At 42.1% G+C, this 24859-nt stretch overlaps 1 protein-coding gene across 1 annotated transcript in view; it reads left to right on the top strand.

The window, feature by feature from the left end:
- megf6 (multiple EGF like domains 6) overlaps positions 1 to 24859 on the top strand; it is a 360806-nt gene that overhangs the window by 499 nt on the left and 335448 nt on the right. The window contains exons 3-4 of the mRNA XM_041204754.1: positions 2710 to 2819; positions 3918 to 4022. Coding sequence (XP_041060688.1) covers positions 2710 to 2819; positions 3918 to 4022 — 215 coding nt within the window. The remainder of the gene's footprint in view (positions 1 to 2709; positions 2820 to 3917; positions 4023 to 24859) is intronic.

Here is a 24859-nt window from a genome sequence, read left to right as displayed (position 1 = left end):
TACCTCCAAGGACCTATACAAAATTCACCAAAGTGGTGGCATTCTTGATTGTTTCCTGGCTGAAACTCAGATCTCAGAAAACAGGCCAGGGAGTTAACCTGAGATATTTCTGGTCTTTGTGATTCATTGACCTCCACCATCTGAGGCATCAGGGAAGCTGTTCACTTCTGACAGTGCACGTAGGCAAGTCAAAGCTCTTTTCGTTGCTGCATTTCTGTATTCGGCACGTGTTTTTTTAAAAAGTAAAACATTTATTATTTTAACATTATTCTCCCTTCATCAGAAACCATAGGCAAGAAATTTGGCTTTAGAACTGCCGCTAGACCTCTGCCATCTCCATTTTTAGCGGCCCAAAGCTATGCATAGGAGTTGCCTTTGAGGGAAGGATCTCCCAATATTCCCTTCCTGGGTGTAAGCACCTTGTGTCCGTATTTTTGTCTCCTCACAGTAGGATTGTGGAGAATGGATGTTTAGCTTTTGGAATTATGAGTAAAAATTCATAATTCTGTTGTAATGGCCAGGTGAAAAGGTGTGAATTGGCTCCCCTCTATTCAACCTTTTTGGTTGCCCACAACAAAGGTTTGGTTTCTTTTTCATACCTTTTCAGAATGTATTTTGCTATTTAAGCTGTGAGCAGTGAGGAACCAATCAAAACAAGGTTTTATTGAGTCAAAGAAAGAACAAATTTATTAAGCACTGAGCCCGAGAGAAATAATAAAAACGCAACGTCAGGCATTCGGCCCTCATGCAGTCATTAGGGCCCAGAGACACGCAGGCAAGCACACGCGCACACACACACACGTATCAGAAATAAGAGAGTTATAGTCCATTTAAAAAAGGTCAAAGAATATATGATGAAATGTCCTTAGATTGTCCTTGAGGTGTGGATTTTAAACATTGTGGCTGATTTAGGTTAGTCGGTTTCTCGGATGCAGTCAGAAATAGAAAATGTTGCAATTATTATGAAATCTCTGTTCACTGGTGAGCTGTTGGTAAAGTTGGCTTCTTGATCTGGCGACATTCTTATTTCAAAAGAGAGAAAAGGAGAGAGGGAGGGCCCTCAGCTTGTTTCCTCTTCTGAAGACTTTCTTGACATCTCCTGTGTCACTTGCAATCTCTCTCTAGTGGCTGGGCACCCTTGAAATACTTCACCCTTGTGTATTTCCAAGAGGTTTTGGGTGAGTCTGGTGGCAGCTATTGTTTCAATACCCAGTACTTTGCACTTTTAATGCCTCTTCCTTAAAAAGTTATGAGTTTCGATTGTGTCTGGACTATAGGAAATTTCTCTCTCTTCATTCTATCTTGAGGGTAATCTGTTGACTTCTCACCTTTACCTTGCAATATGGCCTTGCATTTTTAAGCAGTTTGCACTGTCTCAGTTCAATTTGCAAAATTTCCCATCAGTTGAATGTTGAAAAATCATATTTTCAAAAATAAAGGGGCATAGCCTCATAACACCGTACATTGAGTTCACGATTGAATAGTTCAGATAGGTGGTTCAAGGAAAAGGGAATTATAATATATTGTATGAGCTTCCCCATTTGCTGCCCTCTCTGCTTTTGGGTAGGCATAAATAAAATTAGTTCAATAATGGCTGCTGGCAGATGAGCAAGTATTAGTCTTACTCAATGCAATACACGATAGGAACAACGTGATATTGGGAACATGGCATGCAGACAGGATTAGGGCTACTGCTTCTGTGGCAATAAACACCATTAAAGATTGGTGTTTAATGGCCTGTTTCTGTAAATACCACATGGTGATTCCATGCAGGGCATGAGCTAGTGACAAGTCACGCTTACACATGCCTGTTCTTGAGTTGACCATGGCCTGAATTTTCAGGGGGCTTGGCTGCCGCCATCCGAAGAGTCAGCGGGGAATACATTCCCACCAACTCCAGCAGGCCCGATGCCATTTCATGTTCTAACGAGCATTGATTGCCATACAATGGGACTTCCGCCCATCACCGGGAGGAATTCCCACCTTGGAGAACTGCTGGCCAATCCAGGAATAGCGCTGCAGTGGCCGGAAGAGGCACTACAGGGAGTTGCCTGGAACTAAGCGTTGATAACTGGAGGAGAAGTAAGTGGCAGGCATCACAGGGCGGGGAGAGTAGGGAAGGCCTGAGGGTCGCAAGGGGGAGCAACTGAGGTTCTTGCCCAAGATTGAACGATCGAACTCTGTTCTTTATCAGGCTTGTCCCCCTGATCTGCAATCAGCTCGCCAGCCTAAAAATGGAGGCTGGGTGGGAAAAGATTCTTAGGTGGCCAATAAGTGGCCATTTAAGGGCTTTAACCGGGGCGAGGGCAGGCTTCCTGTCTGAGACCCTGCCCGCCCCACCGTAAAATTGCAACTAGGTCAGAGTTGGTGGGAACCTGGAGGGAATCCTGTCCATGAAATTTCATGCACCTCCCCATCTCAGAACCTGCCACCACCCCACCCCCACCCCCCACCACCCCGGGAGGGGGGTAAAATTCTGGCCCATGAGTGACGAAGCAGGATGAGATGCCCTGTCCATTTTACCCTCCTCATAAGTCCACCTCCTGAGATCAAATGCTTGCCATGATGTGGGGAAACTTGAACGTGGTTTCACATACTAATGTTCCAGGATGCAGGCTGCTGTTAATGGCTGATTGAACTGTTTTAGATATTTGCAAATGAATCCAATTTGGCTGATGCATTGAAACACTTTCTGCCTCTACCTTGCAGGACTGGGTATTATACTGCCTATAGACAGGTGTACAACGTGGAGCTCCAGAACATCTATAAATGCTGCCCAGGGTGGAACCAGCAGAACGAGGAGCCTGGCTGCTTACATCGTAAGTGTCATCTTCCCGTGATGTTATTACAGCCCAATTCTCTCCAATCCAATGACATGAAGATGTTGTCATATGGGTACTGAGGAATTCATCGTGGAAGGAAGGATGTAAACCTGACAGCAGATCAGCTCTTTGGGGTGGGGATAAAAATGTGAAGTTGTAAAATATTTTGGTATATGTTGACATCTCCCTAAAATTATGAATTTTTAGATAAAAACTAAGGCAGTTGTTACAATCAGTGTGATATTGTTGAATGAGGCTTGGGATCTCCATCCAAGCAGTTTCTAAATTTCTTATAATATTGGGAAACACTCTTGTTGATGAAATACAATTTTACAAAATACATCACTTGCAGCTGTAAATGTATGGCGGGCCTCACCAAGTGAGGATAATCAACCATTTAGCACACCATTTAATTATTTTCTTGTTATACATTAAGCACAATTACTTCACTAAGCTGCATCTGCTGCATGATTGTGCACTCTGTAATCATCTGGTAAAGGGTTGGACACAAGTGACCATATTAGACCATCCCTTGTAATTTTTCTTCAAACTCTGCCCTCATCGCTGCTTGGGTGTTACAGGATATAATTTGCTGTTTCCTGGTACATTTTTAAAAAGTGCCGATCATGCGGGACAATGGGTTGGCAAAATCTCCTTTCATCTCTAGAACCTGGTTTTGATTCAAATCCACAGTGAGGATACAAATCTCTCTCTGCAGACAATAAACAGTTTAAGTATCCTGTTTCGAGTTCTTAATGGAACTGAATTCAAGGCACTTGTTGAAACCTGATTGAATTTAGCGCCAGTGGGACATTGTGGTTGAGAAAGAAAATGCCCACTGAAGTTCTTTTTCTATGAGGGTTAGCGCAGAATATTTAGGCAAAGAAGAGAGAATTTTAATTTACATCTAACTCTATTAGTGATGATAAATGCAAAAAAAGGAAGCATTTAAATTCCCAAAACTGACATCCCTTGGTTGTATGCAATAGAGGTGGAAGCAAATTAATTGCCTTTAGAATGAAGATAAATAGTTTTATCTGAATTCCTGAAAAATGTTCCAACATTTTCAAGTATATGGTGTCTGTATTTCCCCAGCTACATGTGCTATTGGTACATGCTTCAATGGAGGGAAGTGTGCTGAAGGAATTTCTCAGGTGTGCCAGTGTCCAGAGGGATTCCAGGGCCCCCGATGCCAGTATGGTAAGTTATAGCAGAATGTATTCATTGACTTAGTTATTGAATTGATTTGAATTTTATGTGGTAAAAATCATGCAGGACAGGTATGCAGAGACCCTGGGTGTCCGTGCATGACAATTGGTTAACTTTAAAAGAAATATTCTTATCCTTCTTTATTTCAGCACCTGCTTGGCTGTAACAGCTGATGATCAAACAAGACAAGCTGTTCGCAATGGCAAAGGGTTCAAAAATTGAGGGACCATAGTTTTAAACTAAGGAATTTAGATCAACAAAAGCATTGCTGACAAAAGCAATAAGTAATGAGGGAAAGTTAAGAGTATAAAGTTTAAAAGACAACTTCTGGAGAATAAGAGAGAATGGAAAGAATTGAAAAGAAAGTAGAAAAATGACCCCAGTGAGAAAGAGGCAAGTATGCTTTCCAAATAGCCACTTCCTGTTCTTTAGAATTCCTGTGCTACTTATTCAGGGCAATGTTCAGATGAATGCTGCTTTGCTTTGGACAACGTTTAGAGGTGAGCCCTGTTTTGCCGGACTTCTTTTTATTCATTCATGGGAGAAAGCATCACTGGCAAGGTCACCATTTATTGCCCATCCTTAATTGCCCTTGAAAAGGTAGTGGTGAGCTGCCTTCTTGAACCGCTGTTGTCCACATGGTGTAGGCACACCCACAGGGCTGTTCGGGAGGGAGTTCCAGGATTTTAACCCAGCGACGATAAAGGATTGGCAATAAATTTCAAAGTCAGAAAGGTGTGTGACTTGGTGACTTGCAGGAGAACTTCCCGAGCCACTCAGCTCCTGACCTCATTACAGCCTTGGCACAAACTTAGACAAAAGAGCAGAACTCAAAAGATGAGGTGACAGTGACTGCCCTTGTCATCAAGGCAGCATCGGACCATTTGTTGCATCAAGGAGCCCTAGCAAAACTGAAATTAGTGGGAATCAGAGGGATAACTCTCCGCTGGTTGGAGTCATTTGGAGTGTTGTTGGAGCTGCATTCATTCAGGCAAGTGTAGAGTATCCTGTCATACTCTTGACTTGTGACTTGTAGAAGGTGGACAGGCTTTGGGGAGTCAAGAGGTGAGTTACTTGCCACAGGATTCATAGCCTCTGACCTGAACTGGTAGCCACGGTACTTAAGTACCGTGGTCCATTAAGTTTCTGGTCAATTGTAACCCCCAGGATATTGATGTTGGGGGATCCAGCGATTGTAATGTCATTGAATATCATGGGGAGATGGTTAGATTCTCTTTTGTTGGCACTTGTGTGGAGCAATTGTTACCATTTTTTAACCCAAACCTGAGCATTGTTCAGATCTTGCTGCATATGGAGTTTAGTTTAGAGCTCTCTTGGTCCAGTATTTGTTGGTGTGCGTAGATGGCTGGGAATATCCTTGAAGCTGCTTCCCTTCTATTGCGGTAACTCCTCTGCAAGAGTAGTGGGAACATACTTAAATGCATGTGACCAGGACTTCTGCTGCACATCGGGTGATGTTAGGGAGGTGGATAAGAAGCCGCTCCAGGGAAATACCCGGCCTATATGTTACGTACCATTCATCAGGAAACATGTCCTGAGAGCACAAGTGTTCTGCATATCCACTTGGTTATGAGGTTTTGAGAGATCAAAAGGACATTGTTTTGGCTAGAAATTGCTCTTCAGCTTCACCAACTCTATGGTCATAAATCTGCCAGAAGTGTAGCAGGAAACCCGCTTATGTATCTGCAGTAAGATTATGATGTCAGAGCATGAGCAGCTCTGAGGAAATTCCCAGTCTTACTGCAGAAAGAACTGTTTCAATTTACTGTTCCCTGTCCCATTACGCTTATGTATAACGCATTACATATTTACGCTTCTGAACTTAACTTACTAGAGATGTTTGATCTCTGATTACTGTTTTTTTAATGCCATTACCCAGGCAACCAGAAAGGTAACTGGTGTAAACTGTAGCAGTACTGACATTGAAAATGTGAAATTACTGAGACGTACAGATCCCTCCAAAAATGGGGGCTTAGAGATGATAATCCATCACCCCTCACCCACTTAGGGCAGAATTTTCCCAGATTGTTGGTGGTGGGTTCAGGGCAAAATGAATGGGAAAATCCTGGAGACTGATGAAGAGTTGGGATCTCGATGTGATCCTGCCATCTTCCAGCTTACCCTAGGATGGCATTGAAGGCAAGTGGGGAACTCCTTGGATCAGTCAAGAGCTTGTTAAGAAGTTAATTATGAGATCCTTAGCATTGAATCCTGCATTTCCCAGCCATGGAATATGTATCCCAACCTATTAGCATCACTGAGGCGAATGTGTAGCAGGAAAAGTTTCTTCAGTGAAACTGGCAAGCTGTGAATGCTTTGGTGAGAGAGAAAGACTCTCATTTATGTAATGTTCGCACAATCACCGGATGTCTCAAAGTGCTTTGCAAATGAATGAAATACTTTTTGAAGTGAAATCATTGTTGTGATGTAGGAAGCCTAGCAGTCAATTTGCACACAGTAAGCTTCCCACAAACAGCAATGTGATAATGACCAGATAATTTGTTCTTTCTGATGTTGGTTGAGGGATAAATATTGACTAAGTTACCAGGGATAAGTACTCTTCTTCAAGCAAGTGCCAAGGGATCTCTTACATCGACCTGAGCAGGTAGATGGAGCCTTGGTTTAACATCTCATCTGAGAGACAGTACCTCTAACAATGCAGCATTCCCTCAGCACTCCCAGCATTTATTTATGTGATCAAGCCCTGGAATAGGACTTGAAACTGAAACCTTAGTGACTCAGAGGAAATAGTGCTGCAGCTGAAACCCGGGGCAGAATTCTACTGCCCTCCCGCCAGCAGGATTTTCTGGTCCCGCCGTAGTTTGAATGGCTCACCGTATTTTCCACCCCTGCTGCGATGGGGCTGTAAAATTCTGTCCCTGAAGTGATCAGTTACACTGAAGGGCTCCAGCCATGGCCACCTTGAGACTACTGTTCAAAGCACTAGTTTCAGAGAGTGCTATCACTGCTTGACAGGTGTATGCTAACATCTTGGATATTGGCATGGACCTGTTGACCTGAAAGCCCCATTTCTGTGCTGTAAGTAAGTACTATGTAACACTGAAGTGAGTGCTTTAAATTTCTCCCCATCTATTTGTAGGATTTGAAATGTCAAGACTTAGAAACCTCAAGTTGAATTAAAAGTTTGGAGCCTCATCATCTTTGCCTCCTGGGCAGTAATTTGCTTTCAACGGAATGAAAAACTGGCAGGACCTATAGGAGGCTGGCAATTGACAGCTGAAGTCTCCATTGTCAGTACAGTTAGCTGGGAATTCTGCCATCATTGCAAACAAGTTTAAATTAGCCCAGCTTTTCTTATTCTTTTGAGATCCCCCCCAGTGCTTTGGCACTTTTCCTTCCCTCTGTCTGAATTTTGAGCTGGTGTTCTTCCTTTTCCCTCCCTCTCTGCCTCCCCACCACCTTCTCAAACTGTCACTTGTTATCCTAAATCCCTCGCTTTCTTGTCCTCAATATGGCTCTTCACTTCTTGACAACATATAAATTCCCACCTAGGCCACAATTATGTCAAGGTAGAAACTGGCAGTGCTGATGGAGAAGGAGCTAGGAGCTGAACCAATAGAAGAGGAGGTAGCTATACCATTCCATGACCACAGAGTGGCTAGCCTGAGCTCATGGGCCAGATCTTGCAAGAATGATGAATTTTTACTGTGCAGATTTGGGGCTTGAATTTGGCTGTGAGATTAACCAATTCAAATCCCTTCTCATCCCGGTGCAAAATTTAAATAGCTGCGTTGGCTCAATGGTAAAGCTGTTGCTTCTGAGTTGGACAGTTGTGTGTCCAAGCCTCACTGTAGCAATTTACGAGTGTAATCTAATTTGAAACTTAGGCTAATTTTAATCCAGCTAATATTGTTCTTTTTTTTAAAAAAAGTCTTTATGTCCTCTTCACATGACTCCAGATGTTTTGGTTCTGATCTGTGCTTTCTCAAATGACTACTTGAGTTGGGTGAAACATAAATTTTGAAGAGTATTTACTCAGCAAGGCATTCCATTCAACAGCCCATACTTAACCTGCATCCTGCTGGAAATGTCAAGAATTCCTCTGAAGTTGAACAGGAATTAGATGGACATTTGGATCCAGTTAAGGGGAAAAGCTTATACTAAAGCTGTTACTTTAAAGGCTTTGGGCAGTTATAGGGGGTGAGGGGAGTAGAATTATGTTAAACCCACAGTTGTATGTGCAACAGCACGTCAAGAGTTCAAACATGTGCCATAAATGGTTCAGAGCAGGTATTACTCAACCACAGCCATGTCCTGAGGGAGGCTTATAGACACAATTTCCCAATGAGTAGAAGGATTAACCACCGACTACTCTCATGCTGCTCTGAATAAACAATGAACAAACAACAACAACTTGCATTTATATCACACTCTTAATGCAGTAAAACATCCCAAGGTGCTTCACAAGAGCTTTGTAGAACAAAATTTGACACAAAGCACTTAAGGAGCTGTCAGGGCTTACGACCAAAAGTTTGCTCAATGAAGTAGGGCTCAAGGAACATCTTAAGATTGTTTTTTTTTTAAAGGACTTTATGTCCTCTCCATATAACCCTGGGGTCAAGTCACTGAATATATTAAAAAAAGGGAATAGATTTCTAGACTCTAAAGGCATCAAGGAGTTTGAGCGGGATTATGGCGTTGAGATAGAGGATCAGCCATGATCATATTGAATGGTGGAGCAGGCCCGAAGAGCCAACTAACGTACTCCTGCTTTTATTTTCTATGTTTCTATGTTTAAAGGAGGGAGAGGTAGAGAAGCAGATAAATAGATCCTTGAAGGGCTCCATTGGTAATGGTTTGGGAGCGACAAAAGAAGCCATTGCAGGTGGTTTTCTGGCCATAATTGGATAGGTAAGAAAGAATCCAGGCAAGGACAGACCAGGAACAAAATAGGCATATGCCTGTTCATCTATTGGCTTAGATTTGGCGTGTAACCCAGCAAGACCTTAATTAGTGAAAAAAAAAACAAAATTAGTTTCTAGCTTCACTCATTCTCAAAAACCTGCTCAGGTTCCACCAGCCTTTTTACCAACTGTGATAGGGAGACAGGTGGAATCCACTGGAACATGCTTGAACTCAGTAGTGCAGAATGTTTGCCATTTCCGGGATTTTCTGGTGCACCTTATAGGGAATAACCAGCTGTCCACTCCTTGCAAGCCAAGTGTTTTCTTTCGGGCAGTGGAGCCAAGGGCAGCAACATTCAATGGTAGGAGTTCTTTGGCTTAATTAGGTAGTACTTGTGGATGATGTGTTAGGTGAGAGGAGCCATGCCTGCATTCAGATAGACAGCTGTGGGTCCCATGAAAGAAGTGATGGGAGAGTGGGAAAATCGGTGCAGAATGCCCAGATCAAGCAAGAGATTTTTTTTTTCATCCTTTCCCAGGACGTGGGCATCGCTGGCTAGGCCAGCATTTATTGCACATCGCTAATTATCCTTGAGAAGTTGGTAGTGAGTCGCCTTCTTGAACCGCTGGAGTCCATGTGGTGTAGGTACACCCACCATGATGTCAGAGAGGGAAATTGGGCTCCTGAAGAAATAAACATTTTTTTTTTTAAAGTGTGTAAATCAGCTCCCCCTTATACAGTGACCCAAAGGGACATGGCCAATTCCTGGGGACACCCCTGCTCCTCACCACGGTAACTTAGTGCAAGATTTTCTAATTACATAGTCCAGGTAGACACTGAAGATGTACCCATAATGATGCTGCACCCATGTGCTCTGTGCAAATTGGGTGGCCTCTCCTAGACCTTACAAACTCTGGCAGGACCAATGCTGGAAGGAGGAGCTAAATGCAATTCTAGCAAAACCAGTGGGATTTTGTTTCTGTGGGTTCTTGGGGCCCATTTTTATTAAAAGAAAGACTAGCATTTATATAGCTCCTTTCATGACCACCGGACATCTCAAAGCACTTTACAGCCCATGAAGTACTTTTGAAGTGTAGTCATTGTCATAACGTAGGAAATGCACCTGCCGATTTGCACACAAATAGCAATGTACTAATGGCCAGATGATCTGCCTTTGTGATATTGATTGAGGATAAATATTGGTCAGGACGCCGGGGATAACTCCCCTGCTCTTCCTCAAATAGTGCCATGGGATCTTTTATGTCCTCCTAAGAGGACAGACAAGGTCTCCATTTAATGACATATCTAAAGGACAGTGCCTCCAACTGTGAAGCCCACCCTTAGCAATGCACTGGAGTGACAACCTAGATTTTTGTGCTTATGTCTTGGAATGGGACTTAAAGCTTATGGCCTTGTGATTCAGAGGTAAGAGTGCTATCAACTGAGCCACACTTCCATCTAAAAAGGTGTATTTTTCTCTATTGTTTTAATAGTGTTGATAAGCAAACTGATTTCTTCCTTGTGACATTTTCAGTGAAATTAAAGTAGAAAGTGCTGGAAATATGAAGCAGGCTAATCAACATTTGTAAAAAAAAGAAAATACAGCTTATAAAAAAGTATTTTGCACTCTATTCAAAGCTATCCTTACAGGAAGCTGGGTGAAGCAGTGGGTCAATCTACTATGCTATACTTCTGGCAATCATGTAAGCATGCAGCCCAGTCTATTGTGAAGAAAATTCCCCTCACTTCTGACTCAGAAGAATCCAAGTCAGATGTCTCAATCCAGATTTTACTGAGTGCAAATACTGTACACAGAATAAAGCAATGAAAAAATGAACACAAATTTCTATGAAATTGGCCACTGTCATGTGGAGATGTCCACAGGGGTCCAAACAAGGGGATCCTGTTTTAGAGATTGGATTTATTAGACAGAGATCAGAGACTCTTTCCTCTGTAGCTGACAATGGTTGGTCTAACCTGAATATGCCTGTGTTCCAAACACAGTGAGGCCAACAGGATGGAGTTAAAATGTCATCGGTGTGGAGATGAAATGCAATGTCAACAGCTGGACTTAGCCATCAAACAGCTGCACACCACTCAGACGACTGTTTGGAGAGTCATGTTTGAAGTCAGCTGTTGTCATTCTTATTCTTTTAAATGGGAATGGATTCTTTGTTGACTGTTTCATCAACACAAATCTTATTTCCATGTGGTGCTCCAGGAAGTATTAACTGGATTGGTAAATCTTCCTCCTGCTGTGGTGCTTCTCAAGGTGAATTTACTTATGAATTAAAACTGATGATTTCCTATATAAATATATATTATATAAACATGCCAATATTTGAGACCGATTCTTGGCCTCAATTTTAATGCATGGGTGGCCTTCAGGCAGGTAAGTAGTGAGGTGGGTTGGCAGAAATGAGACCTGGGGCCACTTTAACAACTTGGCCTATTCATGAGGCAAGTAGTGCTATCAACCCTTGTCATGGAGTCTCCAGGAATTATACATTAATCTCCTGGATCCTTCTGCAAGTGACCGCGGAGAAAAATCATGGGGGCATTAAGTAAAAGGCTTTTCTATTCATTTTCTTTGAATACCTTTGCTTATTTGTTTTAAAATTTTGAAGTTAGGGCATTTCCAACTCACCTCACTACTTACCTGGGGCGGGGCTGTTGGATCCTATGGGAAAACAGTGGAAAATCGCAGGACTCAAGGCGGCCTGCTAACACACGGTGAGTGGTCTCACATGTGTGTCTCACATTTGGGAAGGTCAGAGGAGACTGTGAAAATGGAGGCCTCAGCTTTTCTGGCAGCTGTGGCTCAGTTGTTGGCACAGTTGTCCTTTGCTTAGAAGGTTCGGAGTTCAAGCCCCATCCAGAGACTTCAGTGCAAAATGAAGGCTCATGATCCAATGTAGCCCTAAGGGGGTATTGATTTTTCAGAGATGTTAAACTGAGGCCCTGTCTGGCATCACAGCTGCATATAAAGATCCCAGGGCCTGCTTAAAATAAGAGCAGTGGAGTTTCCCTGATCAATATTTATCCCTCAAACAACATCACAAATACAGATTGTTGGGTCTTTCTTTTATTGTTGTTTGTGGGACTGCACTGGCCTTACATTGAATAAATTTGTTTTACGTTTATATCTTCAAATTTTAACTGCATTTATTTTTCTTACCCCTGTATGAATGTGCTACACTGTTTCCTGGTCTTGGAAGGTGGACAGATGTTATGCTCACTGGCTGCTTTGATAATGTAGTTTGTGTGACATCTACAAACTATGCGATAGAGGCTGGAAAAAATGATCAACTTCATTTTTCCCTCCTTCAGTAAGTAGAAGCACTAGGGGTTAAATTGGATAGATCTCAAACGGGTGTGGGGATTACAATGAACTCACGCTCAGTCAGTGTAATGCAGGCAGCAAGGGGTCTATTATTGTTAGTAACTTGCACTACTTAAAGCTAACGTGAACCTCTTAAAGGGGAAGTGCATTGTGGTAGGAGCAGGTGATGGCAGTCTTTCTGCAACTGAGTCTGACCTGGGAGATAATGGCTGATCGTGGGAGAGCGCAGGCATCCAGCTTTCCAGCCACTGGAGTGGACGTCTTCATAGAGGAAGTGGAAAAGGAGAAGGGATGCCCTGGATCTTCAGGGGCTCAGGCAGCCCTCCAGACACATGCTAAACAGGCAGCAGAAACAGATAGCCATGGAAGTCGATGCCAGGGGTCAAGTTCCGTGGACCTAGATACAGTGCCCCAAGAAGTTCAATGACCTCACAATAAGCTTCGTCCTCTCCTACTCTTTCTGTTCCTTGTCTTCCTCTTCCTCCTCTGCCTCCTTTTCCTCCCTGTGATCATCCTCCTCAGCGTCTTGCCTGATAGGTTGTGGGAAGGGCTGTTCTCTCATGATGGTGAGGTTGTGCAGTGTGCAGTATACCACCAAAAATCTTGATCTGCTCAGCTGAGTACTGCAGCACTCCTGCAAAGTGATCCAGGTTGCTTCAGCCCGTCAATAGCCCACTTTTATCAGATTTCTTGTGGCAACATGATTCTCGTTGTATGCCTGTCGCACACACGTGGATAGGTTGTGAGCCAGAATCATGTGCAGTGTTGTCAGGGATAGTTTTTAGTCACGTGGTACTACAGAACTTGAGTATTGCTGAAAAAAAGACATGCTGTTGAAGCTCTTCATCTTGCACTCATCAGGACAGATTCAAGAATGCCAAATTTCTAAGGGAGCAGCACTTTATACTGCATGAGAAAAGGGTGCTGCTTGGCTGGCAAGTTTCCTCTGATTAGTTGAGCCATTGCCATGAAATAAACAAAAGCTTTTTTGAATTAAACAAAAGTATGAGGAACAATAGTTCCCTAGTTCATTGTCCATGGCAACTGAGCCACATGATGCAGGGTGCAATCTCAGAGGAGGGAGAGTTTGTGATCCCATTTGCTGTTTCTCAGAGGCAATTGGGGTCACGAGCCACAGCTTGAGAACTATTGATCTAACCTGCAAGTAGTTGATAACCCCTTTAAATACTGCTGGTGGGGGACCCTCAAGCTGCTGAATACATATTCAGCCATGCAAGGTTAAGAGGTGTCAACAGTTGGTGCGTGGAGCTCCAAGATAGCAGCACTGGCGTCAAATCAACAGTACACCCTGGTTGACGCCATGATCTGCCTGTCCTACATTCTTCTGGTAGATGTTTACTTTGTGCATGGTAACCACTTTACCAATATGGCAAAAATTGGCAATATCAAACCCAATTTTGCCTCCAACATCTTCAGAGGCATCAGTCTGGATCATGATGCTTTATTGCAGTGGATTGCAAATGTCCGTGCACCAGCCCAGGGTTGCAGTAATGTGTCATTCCTCTAGGCTACCTTTGCATGACTAACCTTAATTTAGATCCTAAAATCTCCTTAGCTACTCTAGTACATCTCCTGTAGACAATGCATAAAGCCATTGATAGATACTTACCTGATAATGATTCACGTTGTGTAAAGATTCAGGCTGGTAAGTGGGTGAAAAAAAATTAATCTAAAAGGCACTTCAAACACTATACATTAGCATCTTCCTCAGAACTCCAGAGAAAGGGTTGAGTCTGCAGTGGACCACTGAAAGAGGTAAGGTTGCATTGGTCATGTCAGGATTATTTGGACTCCCTCAATGCTGTAGAATGTGCCATATTTTAATTATAGTATGGAATCAGACAACAACAGAGTTTTGAGGAATTGAATAGAATTCCTCTAATTGTTACACAACTGCCTGGTGCTCATTCCTATCCTTGTCCTGGAACAGACAACGTGACAGAGTGACCTCATAACAACACATTGATGTTCTCATAATGGTTATCATTGCATCAATCAATCCAAACATTTAAAACAATGAGAATAAAATATTGTTATAAATAGTGCAGCTGATGGTTGTTTTAAGGAGTGATGGTATACCTTCCAGTTATGTAAGTATGCACCATTCCAATGTTAATGCTGTCAAATAGAGGTGCATGATAGATGGACAACCTATTGAGATGATTGAGAACTTTGAAGTGTTGGAGGGGTAGGGACAGTTAAGGGAAACACAAGGAAAACCTGTTGAGAGAGAGGACTTGGCTGCGTCTTTCAACGTGGCCACCAAACAGCTTGTCCAGGCAAAGAAACACATTTGGAAATTAGGGTCAGAAGGAGGTCAAGTCAGCAGACATTGAGGAATTAACCTCAGAAAGAGTCAAGATCAGATTTGACTCTTCAGTAAAGAAAAAAGTAAATATTGCTTAAGTACAAATGAACCAGCTCTCCTCTCCTGCAGGGATCAATGCAGCGGATTTCAGACTGGGGGTGCAGGGTTTGCACATTTGTAAAAGGTGTTTTATTCATTAATACTTTTATTAAGTTGTATAGTACAAGCGTCTGTTGAATTATAGGCATCGGATGTGACTGTTGCCCCTATTTCAATAACATTCCTTGTAAAGTGTGCTGTAACTTGGGTTCTGTATGTAAATTAAATAAGAAGTTATATGCGTTTATCAATTTTGGAGTCATAGTTATGAAGTGTTCTGTGAAAGAGATTTATGTGGAACATGCTGTTTTATGTTTACCATAACTTGAGTGCTTAGAGTTTAGAGTGTAATATTTGCATTGATTAGACTGGGGTGAAGATTACTTCAGTATTTATGGGGTGCACAATGTTAAAACCATGTGATTGAATTCACTTTGTGTTTTTGCTTACCATTTCATGCTCAACTTATTTTAATGAGGAACTTAAACACAGTGCAGTAGAAACAACTTCTGAAACTCTGTAATGTTTAAGATGGAAATATTAAACAAAGCTTATGGCACTTCAGGATACCACAGACACCAGATTTCAGCCCAATGGTAACCTCCAGAATGTTGATAGTGGGCGAGTCAGCGATGGCACTGCTGATGAATGTCAGGGGGAGATGGTTAGAATCTCTCTTGTTAGAGATGGTAGTTGCTTGGCATTTGTGTGCTGCAAATGTTATTTGCCACCTATCAGCCCAAGTGTAAATGTTGTCAAGGCCTTGCTGCATGTGAACACAGACTACTTCAATATTTGCCAAGTTGCAAAAGATGCTGAACACTGTGCAATCATCAGCAAACATCCCCACTTCTGACCTTATGGTGGAGGAAAGTCATTGTTGAAGCAACTGAGCCTAGGATACTACCCTGGAGAACTCCTGGAGCAATGCCCTGGGGCTGAGATGATTGGTATTTGGCAACTACAACCATCTTCTTTTGATAGGGATGACTCCAGCCAGATGAGAGTTTCCCCAATCCCCATTAACTTCAGTTTTATGACCATTCCTTGGCGCCACACTCAGTCAAAAGCTGTTATGATGTCTAGGACAGTCATACTCACCTCACCTCTTGAGTTCAGCTCTTTTCTCCATATTTGGATCAAGTCTTTATTGAGGCCTGAAGCTGAGTGACCCTGGCAGAACTCAAACGGAGCATTGGTGAGCAGGCAATTGGTGAATAAGTGTCACTGGATAGCACTGGATTTCAATGACACCTTCCTCTACTTTGCTGATAATTGAAAGTAGGCTGATGGGGCAGTAATTGTTTGGATTTTGATTTGTCCTGCTTCTTGTGGACGGGATATACCGGAGCAATTTTACACATTGTTAGACGGGTGCCAGTGTTGTAACTTGGAATAGGAACAACACGACTAGGGGTGTGCCTAGTTCTGGATGATAAGTCTTCAACAGTTGTTGTTGTCGGGACACATAGCCTTTGACTATCATGTGCACTCAGTCATGGAATCTCTCTGGCTAGATGTAAGGAATGAAAAAGGCGCAATAACATTGATTGGTGTAGCATATAGACCACAAACTAGAAGAAGAGATGTGGAGAAACAAATCTGCAAATAAATTACAGAGAGGTGAAAGAATTATAGAGTAATCATAATGGGAGACTTCAATTATCCAAATATAGACTTGGATAGGAATAGTACAAAGGGCTATACAATAGTACAAGAGGAGCGAGAGTTCCTGGACTGTGTTCAAGATAATTTTCTGTAGCAATATGTTTCCAGTCCAACAAGAGGACATGCACTTTTGGACCTGGTTCTGGGGAATGAGTTAGCCCAAGTGGATCAAGTGGATCAAATATCAGTGGGAGAGCCTCTGGGTGGCAGTGATCATTGTATCATAAGGCTTAGTTTGATCATGTTAAAGGACAGGGCACAATCCAGAGCAGGGATAATTAATTGGGGGAAAGCCAACTTTGATGGGATGAGAATGCATCTGAGTCAAGTGAGTTGGAATCAAATGCTGGCAGAAAGGATGGTGGCTGAACAATAAGCTACCTTCAAAGAAAAGGTATTGTAGGCAATGTCAAGGTACATTCCCTTGAAGGGGAAAGGTAGGGCAAATAAATCCAGAGCGCCCTGGATGATGAGAGCGATAGAGGTGAAGATGAGAAGGAAGAAGTGCATGTACGATAGGTGTCAGCTAGAAAATACAATGGAGAATCAGGCTGAATATAGAAGGGCCAGAGGGGAAGTGAAGAAACTAATCAGAAAAGCAAGGAGGGAGCATAAAAAGAGGATGGCAGCAAATATCAAAGGGAATCCCAAGGTCTTCTATAAGCATGTAAATGATCAAAAGCTGGTAAAAGAAAGGTTAGGGCTGATTAGGGACATAAAGGGGGCTTGCAAGTGATGGTTGGAGAAATTGAGGAGGTATTGAATGAACACTTTGCATCTGTCTTTACAAAGGAAGAAGATACTATCCAGGCCAAGGTGAGAGATGTGATAACTGGTACACTAGAATAATTTACAATTGAGAAGGAGTAGATGTTAGAAAGTCTAGCTTTACTTAAACTGGATAAGGTACCAGGACCGGATGAGATCCATTCAAGGGTACTGAAGGAAGTGAGAGTGGAAAGTGCAGAAGCACGAGTAATAATATTCCAGTCTTCCTTAGACACGGGGGCGGTGCCAGAGGACTGGGGAATTGCGAATGTTATACCCTTGTTCAAAAAGGGGCGCAAAGATAAAACTGGCAATTACAGGCCAATCAGTTTGACCTCAGTGGCAGGGAAACTTCTGAGAGCTATAGTCCGGGATAAAATCAATAGTCACTTAGGCAAGGGAAGTCAGCATGGATTCATTAAGGGAAAATCATGTTCAACTAACTTACTGGAGTTCTTTGAGGAGGTAACAGAGACGTTTGATAAGGGAAACACCATTGACGTGTATATGGATTTTTAAAAGGCATTTGATACAGTGCCACACAACAGACTTGTGAGCAAAGTTCTAGGTCATGGAATAAAAGGGAAAGTAGGCACTTGGATAAGAAATTGGCTGAGTGACAGGAAAAAGAGAGTAGTGATAAATGTTTTTTTTTTAGTTTGGAGGAAGGTTTGCAGTGGAGTTCCCCAGGGGTCAGTGTTGGGACCCTCGCTCTTCCTGATATTTATTAATGACCTAGGCTGTGGTGTGCATGGCATGATTTCAAAATTTGCAGATGATACAAAGATTGGAAATGTTGCCAACTGTGATGAGTATAGTCTTGAACTTCAAAAGGACATAGACATGTTGGAGGATTGGGCAAACAAATGGCAGATGAAATTCAATGCAGAGAAATATGAGGTGATCCATTTTGGCAGGAAGAAATTAGTGAGACAGTTTAAAATAAAGGGAGAGACTCTAAAGTAGGTGCAGGGACAGAGGGACCTCGGTGTATATATACATAGGTCATTGAAGATGGCAGGGCATGTTGAGAGAGCAGTTAATAAAGCATATAATATCTTAGGCATTATTAATAGTGGCATGAGTACAAGAGGAAGGAGGTGTTATGGCACAGCAGCTGATAAATGCTGAGTTGCTCAAATCCCAGAGGAAAACTTGAAACAACTGCCACAACTGTTTGCAATTTGTACTTTTTTTCAAGATGCGTGCCTTGAATTCAGTAGTAATGAGTCCACCATGATTTAGAGATCTTTTACAAAACTAAATTAAATATTTATTAGTAGAAGAAAAGATTTTAAGCACATACGTAGGTCTACAAATTACTACTATAATAACTCCTAAATCCTCTAAATAATCTTGCTCCCAGTTACTCCCCTGTTAAGGCAATAATAAAAAAACATAGATTTCAGCAGACCCAAACAAAGCACACAATACCCTGGACAGTGATATTCAAAGTGAATTCTCTTAGCTTCGGTTCCTGGAGACAGCAGCTTGATACATAGAGGCTGGAGGCTTTTCACACTTGTTAGATCTTAGAATTCATTCTTTCCTTATACATAACCTCATCTCCTTTATATATGTTTCTCCCTTTTTAATGTAAAACCCATAAGTCCCAATATGTCTTTGCAACTTAACTTTTTCCATAATATAAATCTTCCATAGTACTCATATTATCAGTAAACTTTGGGAAAAATAAACACAGTTTGGTTTAGCCAGGTGTAACACCTTACCATCTCTTTGAAATTCATGACTCTGGTTTATCTAAAGATGCAAATATTCCTCACACCTCACATTCTAAAACTTCAGCCATGTTCATGTATTTAGCATTTCAAACCAGCTTCTCTTTTGATAGCTCAAAGCTCCAGACCAGCTGAATGCAATTCAATTAAAACCTCCATACACACAACCTGACACAGAGAAACTAATCCAAACCCCACTATTAACCTACTTTTACAATAAATCATAATAATAATATGAAAATTATCATATTTTCATGACAGGAGGTCATGTTGAACTTGTATAAGACACTACTTGGGCCTTATCTGGAGTATTGCATCTAGTTCTGGATGCCATACTTGAGGAAGGATGTGAAGGTATTGGAGAGAGTACAGAGGAAATTCACAAGAATGATTTCACAGATAAAGAACTGTATCTATGAGGATAGATTGGAGAGGCTGGGACTCTTTTCCTTGGAGAAAAGAAGGCTAGGAGGAGACTTGATAGAGGTATTCAAGATCTTGAGGGGTATGGACAGGAAGCTGTTCCCACTCAAGAGAACATCAAGAACTAGAAAGCACAGGTTCAAAATAATTGGCAAAAGGAGTAAATGTGATGTGAGGAAAATTTTTTCCACTCAGAGAGTGGTTAGAGTCTGGAACAAACTTCCTGAAAGGGTGGTGGAGGCAGGTTTGATCGAGGTATTCAAAAGGGAATTGGACTGCTACCTGAAAAGTACGAATGTGCAAGGTTAGGGAATAAGGCAGAGGAGTGGGACTAGGTGGAATGCTCTTTCAGAGAGCCAATTCAGACTTGATGGGCTGAATGGCTTCCTTCTGCACTGTAAACATTCTGTGATTCTGTGATTTCTTGGTACCATGTATCTAATTAACTGAAGTCTGACATCTGTAACGGTGGGGACCTCAGGAGGAGACTGAGATGGATCAGCCGCTTGACACTTCTGGATGAAGATAGTTGCAAATGCTCCAGCCTTGTCTTTTGCACTTACTTGTTGGGCTCACTAGAATTGATGAGAATTTTCATAAGAACATTGGAACATAGGAATTAGGAGCATTAAAAGCAGTTCAGAAAAGGTTTGCTTGACTGGGATGAAGGGCTTATCTTATGAAGTAAGGTTGAACAAGCTGGACTTATACCCATTGGAGTTTAGAAGAATGAGAGGTGATCTTATTGAAACATATAAGATCCTGAGGGGACTGGATAGGGTGGATACCTGGAGGATGTTTCTTTTTGTGGGGGAAGAAAAGGACTACGGGACACGATTTAAGGATAAGACGTCTCCCTTTAAGACTGAGATGAGGAGAAATCATTTCTTTCAGAGGCTCATTAGTATGTGGAATTGTCTTCCCCAGGAAGGATCATTGAATTTATTCAAGCTGACTTAGATAGATTTTTGATAGGCAAGGGGGTCAATGTTTATTTACGGGAGGGCAGATAGGAAGATGGGATTGATTGCAACCAGATCAGCCATGGTCTTATTGAATGGTGTAGCAGGCTCGAAGGGCCAAATGGAGCTTCCTCCTTCAGTTAGTTGTTTAATTGTCCACGACCATTCACAAATGGATGTGGCAACACTGCAGAGCTGTGATCTAATGCAAAAACAGAATTACCTGGAAAAACTCAGCAGGTCTGGCAGCTAATGCGTTGGTTGTGGGATCACTCAGCTCTGTCTATAAGCAGCCACATTAAACCTGTAGAACAGGTTAAATTAGAGTCAGCAAGCCTCACCCAAATAGCTAAATTGCGAACTTGCCTCCTAGGAGTGGGTTGGCTGTTTGCCTGTTGTTCTGCCTCCCTTAAACCAGAAGTCGCCGAGTTCGGGTCAGTTTTAAGATTGTTAAAAAGTTTTAACCTTTGACCCAACTTCAACGTACCCACTTTTGGGTATTAAGATGTATCCCTGAGCGTATATTTGGAAATTGGGAGTGAGCATATCAGCCATTTGGTTTGAAGCTTATTATAAAATTCTCTCACAATTTTGCAATAATAATCCAGAGCAGAAACATTTCATAGCAACTTAGTTACCGTGATCAGGAATCACATTAGCCTGAGCTTCATCACATTTGCTTTGAATTTTCTGTGCTATCCTCAAAGCCGGACTTCAGAACATGTCAACAATCATTATAAAGAGTGCCTTATTAAAACTGAGTGATCATAATGGTTAATATCACCAAATATTTACTTTGAAAATACTTTTTTGCATTGATGCCTATTGGTTCGCTAATTCTTTTGAGCTTGTGAAGAGAAACGAAGGCTTTTCCCATTTGGCTGTACTGCATCTTGGATTTTGAACTTTGACTGCAAGATATAATTTAGATGCCTGTAGCGTATATCATCAGCTGTATCATCAGGCCATAGGAAATACCAAGAATTTTTATTAGAAGAATTGATACATTAGCCAATTTTGACCAGAGCCTCAAACCATAGACTATCTGACTGAGAATCCATGTGCCATCAAGCCTAATAATGAAAAGACTTGATGATGACGGAATTTAATTTCATTTTATGCTTTTCATATGTGCTGCATCTCTTTAAGGCTCAGCACAGCGTTAAGACATCCAATTGCATCTCACTAAAATGAAAACAACTCGATAGGTCTCATAAAATGTACTATTGCTCCAATCTGATGAGATTGCTGCATGTGATGGCAGAGAACCAGATTTCTGCAATAAAATTTAGAAGAATACTTCAGTATAAGGCTCACAGTGGGCTGATGCCTTTGCTGCATTTCTGAGACAAGATGTCATGCCCTTGGCTTGCTGCCTTTAGACTCCCACCACCACCAACTATTAATGTATTAAGTGTATTGAACAGCAAGAGGTACTGGGAGGTAAGGTTGGTCAAAGAGACATTGTGGTTTTCAGCAAATGTGGTGAACATTCTGAGCTCAGTCAATGGAATGGTTTCACATTTGTCTAACATTTTGCAGCAACAATTTGTGACACTAAAAATTTGACTTTCGTTCTTTTAACCTTTGACTTCAACCATATCACTGTAACGAGACAATAAGCAGATGTTTTACTTTGGAGGAAATTTTACAAATTTCTTCCTCTGCCTGTCTGAGTGGATTAGATATAATGCCATGGTAAGATTTGAGGAAGAGCAGTGAGTTCTCCTAGTATTCCAGCCAAAATTCCTCATTGCCCTTGCCTCCCCAAAAACAGATGAAATTGCCATTTATCACATTGATTTTTTGGGAATTTGTGTTTGCAAATTGGATATCAGGTTTACCTAACAGCAGTTTCTATACTTCAAAAATAATTCATTGGCTGCATTGGGGTATTACAAAATCTGCTATATTAATGCAAGATTTTTTTTTTCTCTTTCTTTCTTAGTTAAATCCTACTTTACTTTGCCTGAATACTGGGACAACTGTAGTTGTTGCAGTCTCCTTGTGCACGGCTTTAGAGCAGCACAGCACTCAAAATTGAGATGGAGTAATGTGAGTGTTGCCAAGCTTGCATTCCATCAGCTTCAGCACTGAATTGACATTGATCTGGATTAACCTCCTCTTGTACAATTATATTCTGTCCTGCATTAGCAGCCCCATTACTTTTTTCAAGGATAATTTAACAAGTCTCCATTGCCAGTGGGTGAGGCCCTCTGCCAATAGTGCAGACTCGTAAAATTGCCTCTCCTTGTTAACAGTGCCCAATAATGTTTCAGGTTCATTTTATAATCAAGAAAATTTGCTCTTGATTTTATAGTTCTTCAATACCTCCATCACTTAAAAATATCTGTGATGCAAGAAATATTCTAAGAGAGTGCCTACGGTGTTCTATATGGATGGAGCTTATTACAGTATTTTTAAATTATTCATTCATGGGATGTGGGCTTCATTGGCCAGGCCAGCATTAATTGCCCATCCCTAATTGCCCTTGAGAAGGTGGTGAGCTGCCTCCTTGAATCGCTGCAGTCCTTGTGGTGTAGGTACACCCACAGTGCTGTTAGGGAGGGAGTTCCAGGATTTTGATCCAGCGACAGTGAAGGAACGGTGATATATTTCCAAGTCAGGATAGTGAGAGGCCTGGAGGGGAACGTGCAGGTGGTGGATGTTCCCATATGTCTGTTGCCTTGTCCTTCTAGATGCTAGTGGTCGTGGATTTGGAAGGTGCTGCCTAAGGAGCCTTGGTGAGTTCCTGCATTGCATGTTGTAGATAGTACACACTGCTGCTACTGTGCGTCAGTGGTGGAGGGAGTGAATGTTTGTGGACGGGGTGCCAATCAAGCGGGCTGCTTTGTCCTGGATAGTGTCAAGCTTCTTGATTGTTGTTGGAGCTGTACGCATCCAGGCAAGTGGAGAGTATTCCATCACACTCTTGACTTATGCATTGTACTGGTGGTCAGGTTTGGGGAGTCAGGAGGTGAGTTACTCACTGCGGGATTCCTAGCCTCTGATCTGCTCTTGTAGCCACAGTATTTACATGGATAGTGCAGTGCAGTTTCTGGTCAATGATAACCCCCAGGATGTTGATAGTGGGGTTTCAGTGATGGTAATGCCATTGAATGTCAATTGGATTCTCTCTTGTTGGAGATGGCCATTGCCTGGCATTTACTTGGCATAAATGTTATTTACCACTTGTCAGCCCAAGCCTGGATATGGTGCAGTTCTTGCTGCATTTGGACATGGACTGTTTCAGTATCTGAGGAGTAGGGAATGGTGCTGAACATTGTGCAATCATCAGTGAACATCCCCACTTCAGACCTAATGATGGAAGGAAGATCATTGATAAAGCAGTTGAAGATAGTTGGGCCTAGGACATTACCCTGAGGAACTTCTGCAGTGATGTCCTGGAACTGAGTGATTGACCTCCGATAATTTCAACCATCTTCCTTTGTACCAGGTAAAACAATCTATTTTTAACAACTAAATGAATTAGGTATTGGTGATCTACATCTGTGGAAGATACAGTATAAATTTCTCTTTAAATGTCTATTGATTGAAGCTTTGGCTTTAACAATGATCCTTTGCCTTATTCTCCAAAGCTCATCTACTGTTGTGCCAAAGGTCACATACTTTTCAGTATAAAGGCATCAAGCTACAGACACCCAACTGAAATCAATTCTCTTTTGACTTCATTTAAAAGTGATCAAGAGTTTTGAATATGATTCTGTACAGCAGATAAAAGCAAAATACTGCAGATGTTGGAAATCTGAAATAAAAACAGAAAATGCTAGAAAAACTCAGCAGGTCTGACAGTGGGCAGAATTTTGCCCTTGGATGGCGCTTGAGCCCCACCAGCTCGGCGGCGGGCGGACAGCCGACCCCCACCACCAAAACGGGGCCTGCTGCCATTTTGAGTGGGTGGGCCAACCCGCCCAACGGCCTGCCCAACCGGGGGGAGAGGGAATCCCCATCTGTCAAAATGCGCTCTTTCACACATGCGTACGAAAGAGCACACTGCTCCCTGAGGCAAAGTCTTGTCTCAGGGAGATTAGTGACAGGTAAGTAAAGTCTAAAAATAGATAAATATTGAAATTATTAACATGTCCCCCTCATGTGACAATGTCACACGAGATGGGACATGTTAATAATAAACACACAAAATTTATGAAATGTTTAAAAAATGGCCATGAAACTTCATCCCACCAGGGGATGAAGTTTCATGAATAATCCGGAGCCCGCTGGGGCTCCTGGCCTGCCCACCAGCCATAAGCTTGGCCGGGCAGGTCTTTAATTATCTTAACGAGCCTGCCAATGGCCTCAATTGACCATTGACAAGTTAGCGGGCAGACAGCTGATTTCGCTATCTGTCCGCCTTCCTAAAAATTTAAAGGGACTGGGATGACATCGGGGATTCCTCCTGATGTCATCCCATGTCATTTTCCCCTCGGTGAGCGGGCCCTGCCCCCAAATCACCGAGGGGAAAATTCTGCCCGGTATCTGTGGAGAGAGAAATGGAGCTAATGTTTCGAGTCCCCCATATGACTCTTCTTCAGAGCTCATAAGGACTTGAAATGTTAACTCAGGATCTGTGAAGAGAGATACTATCAGAC

This window comes from Carcharodon carcharias, chromosome 2 (assembly GCF_017639515.1).
Source record: "Carcharodon carcharias isolate sCarCar2 chromosome 2, sCarCar2.pri, whole genome shotgun sequence".
NCBI classification, from domain to species: domain Eukaryota; kingdom Metazoa; phylum Chordata; class Chondrichthyes; order Lamniformes; family Lamnidae; genus Carcharodon; species Carcharodon carcharias.
The sequence above is the reverse complement of the archived record's forward strand: the minus strand, read 5'-3'. Positions and strand labels throughout refer to the sequence as shown.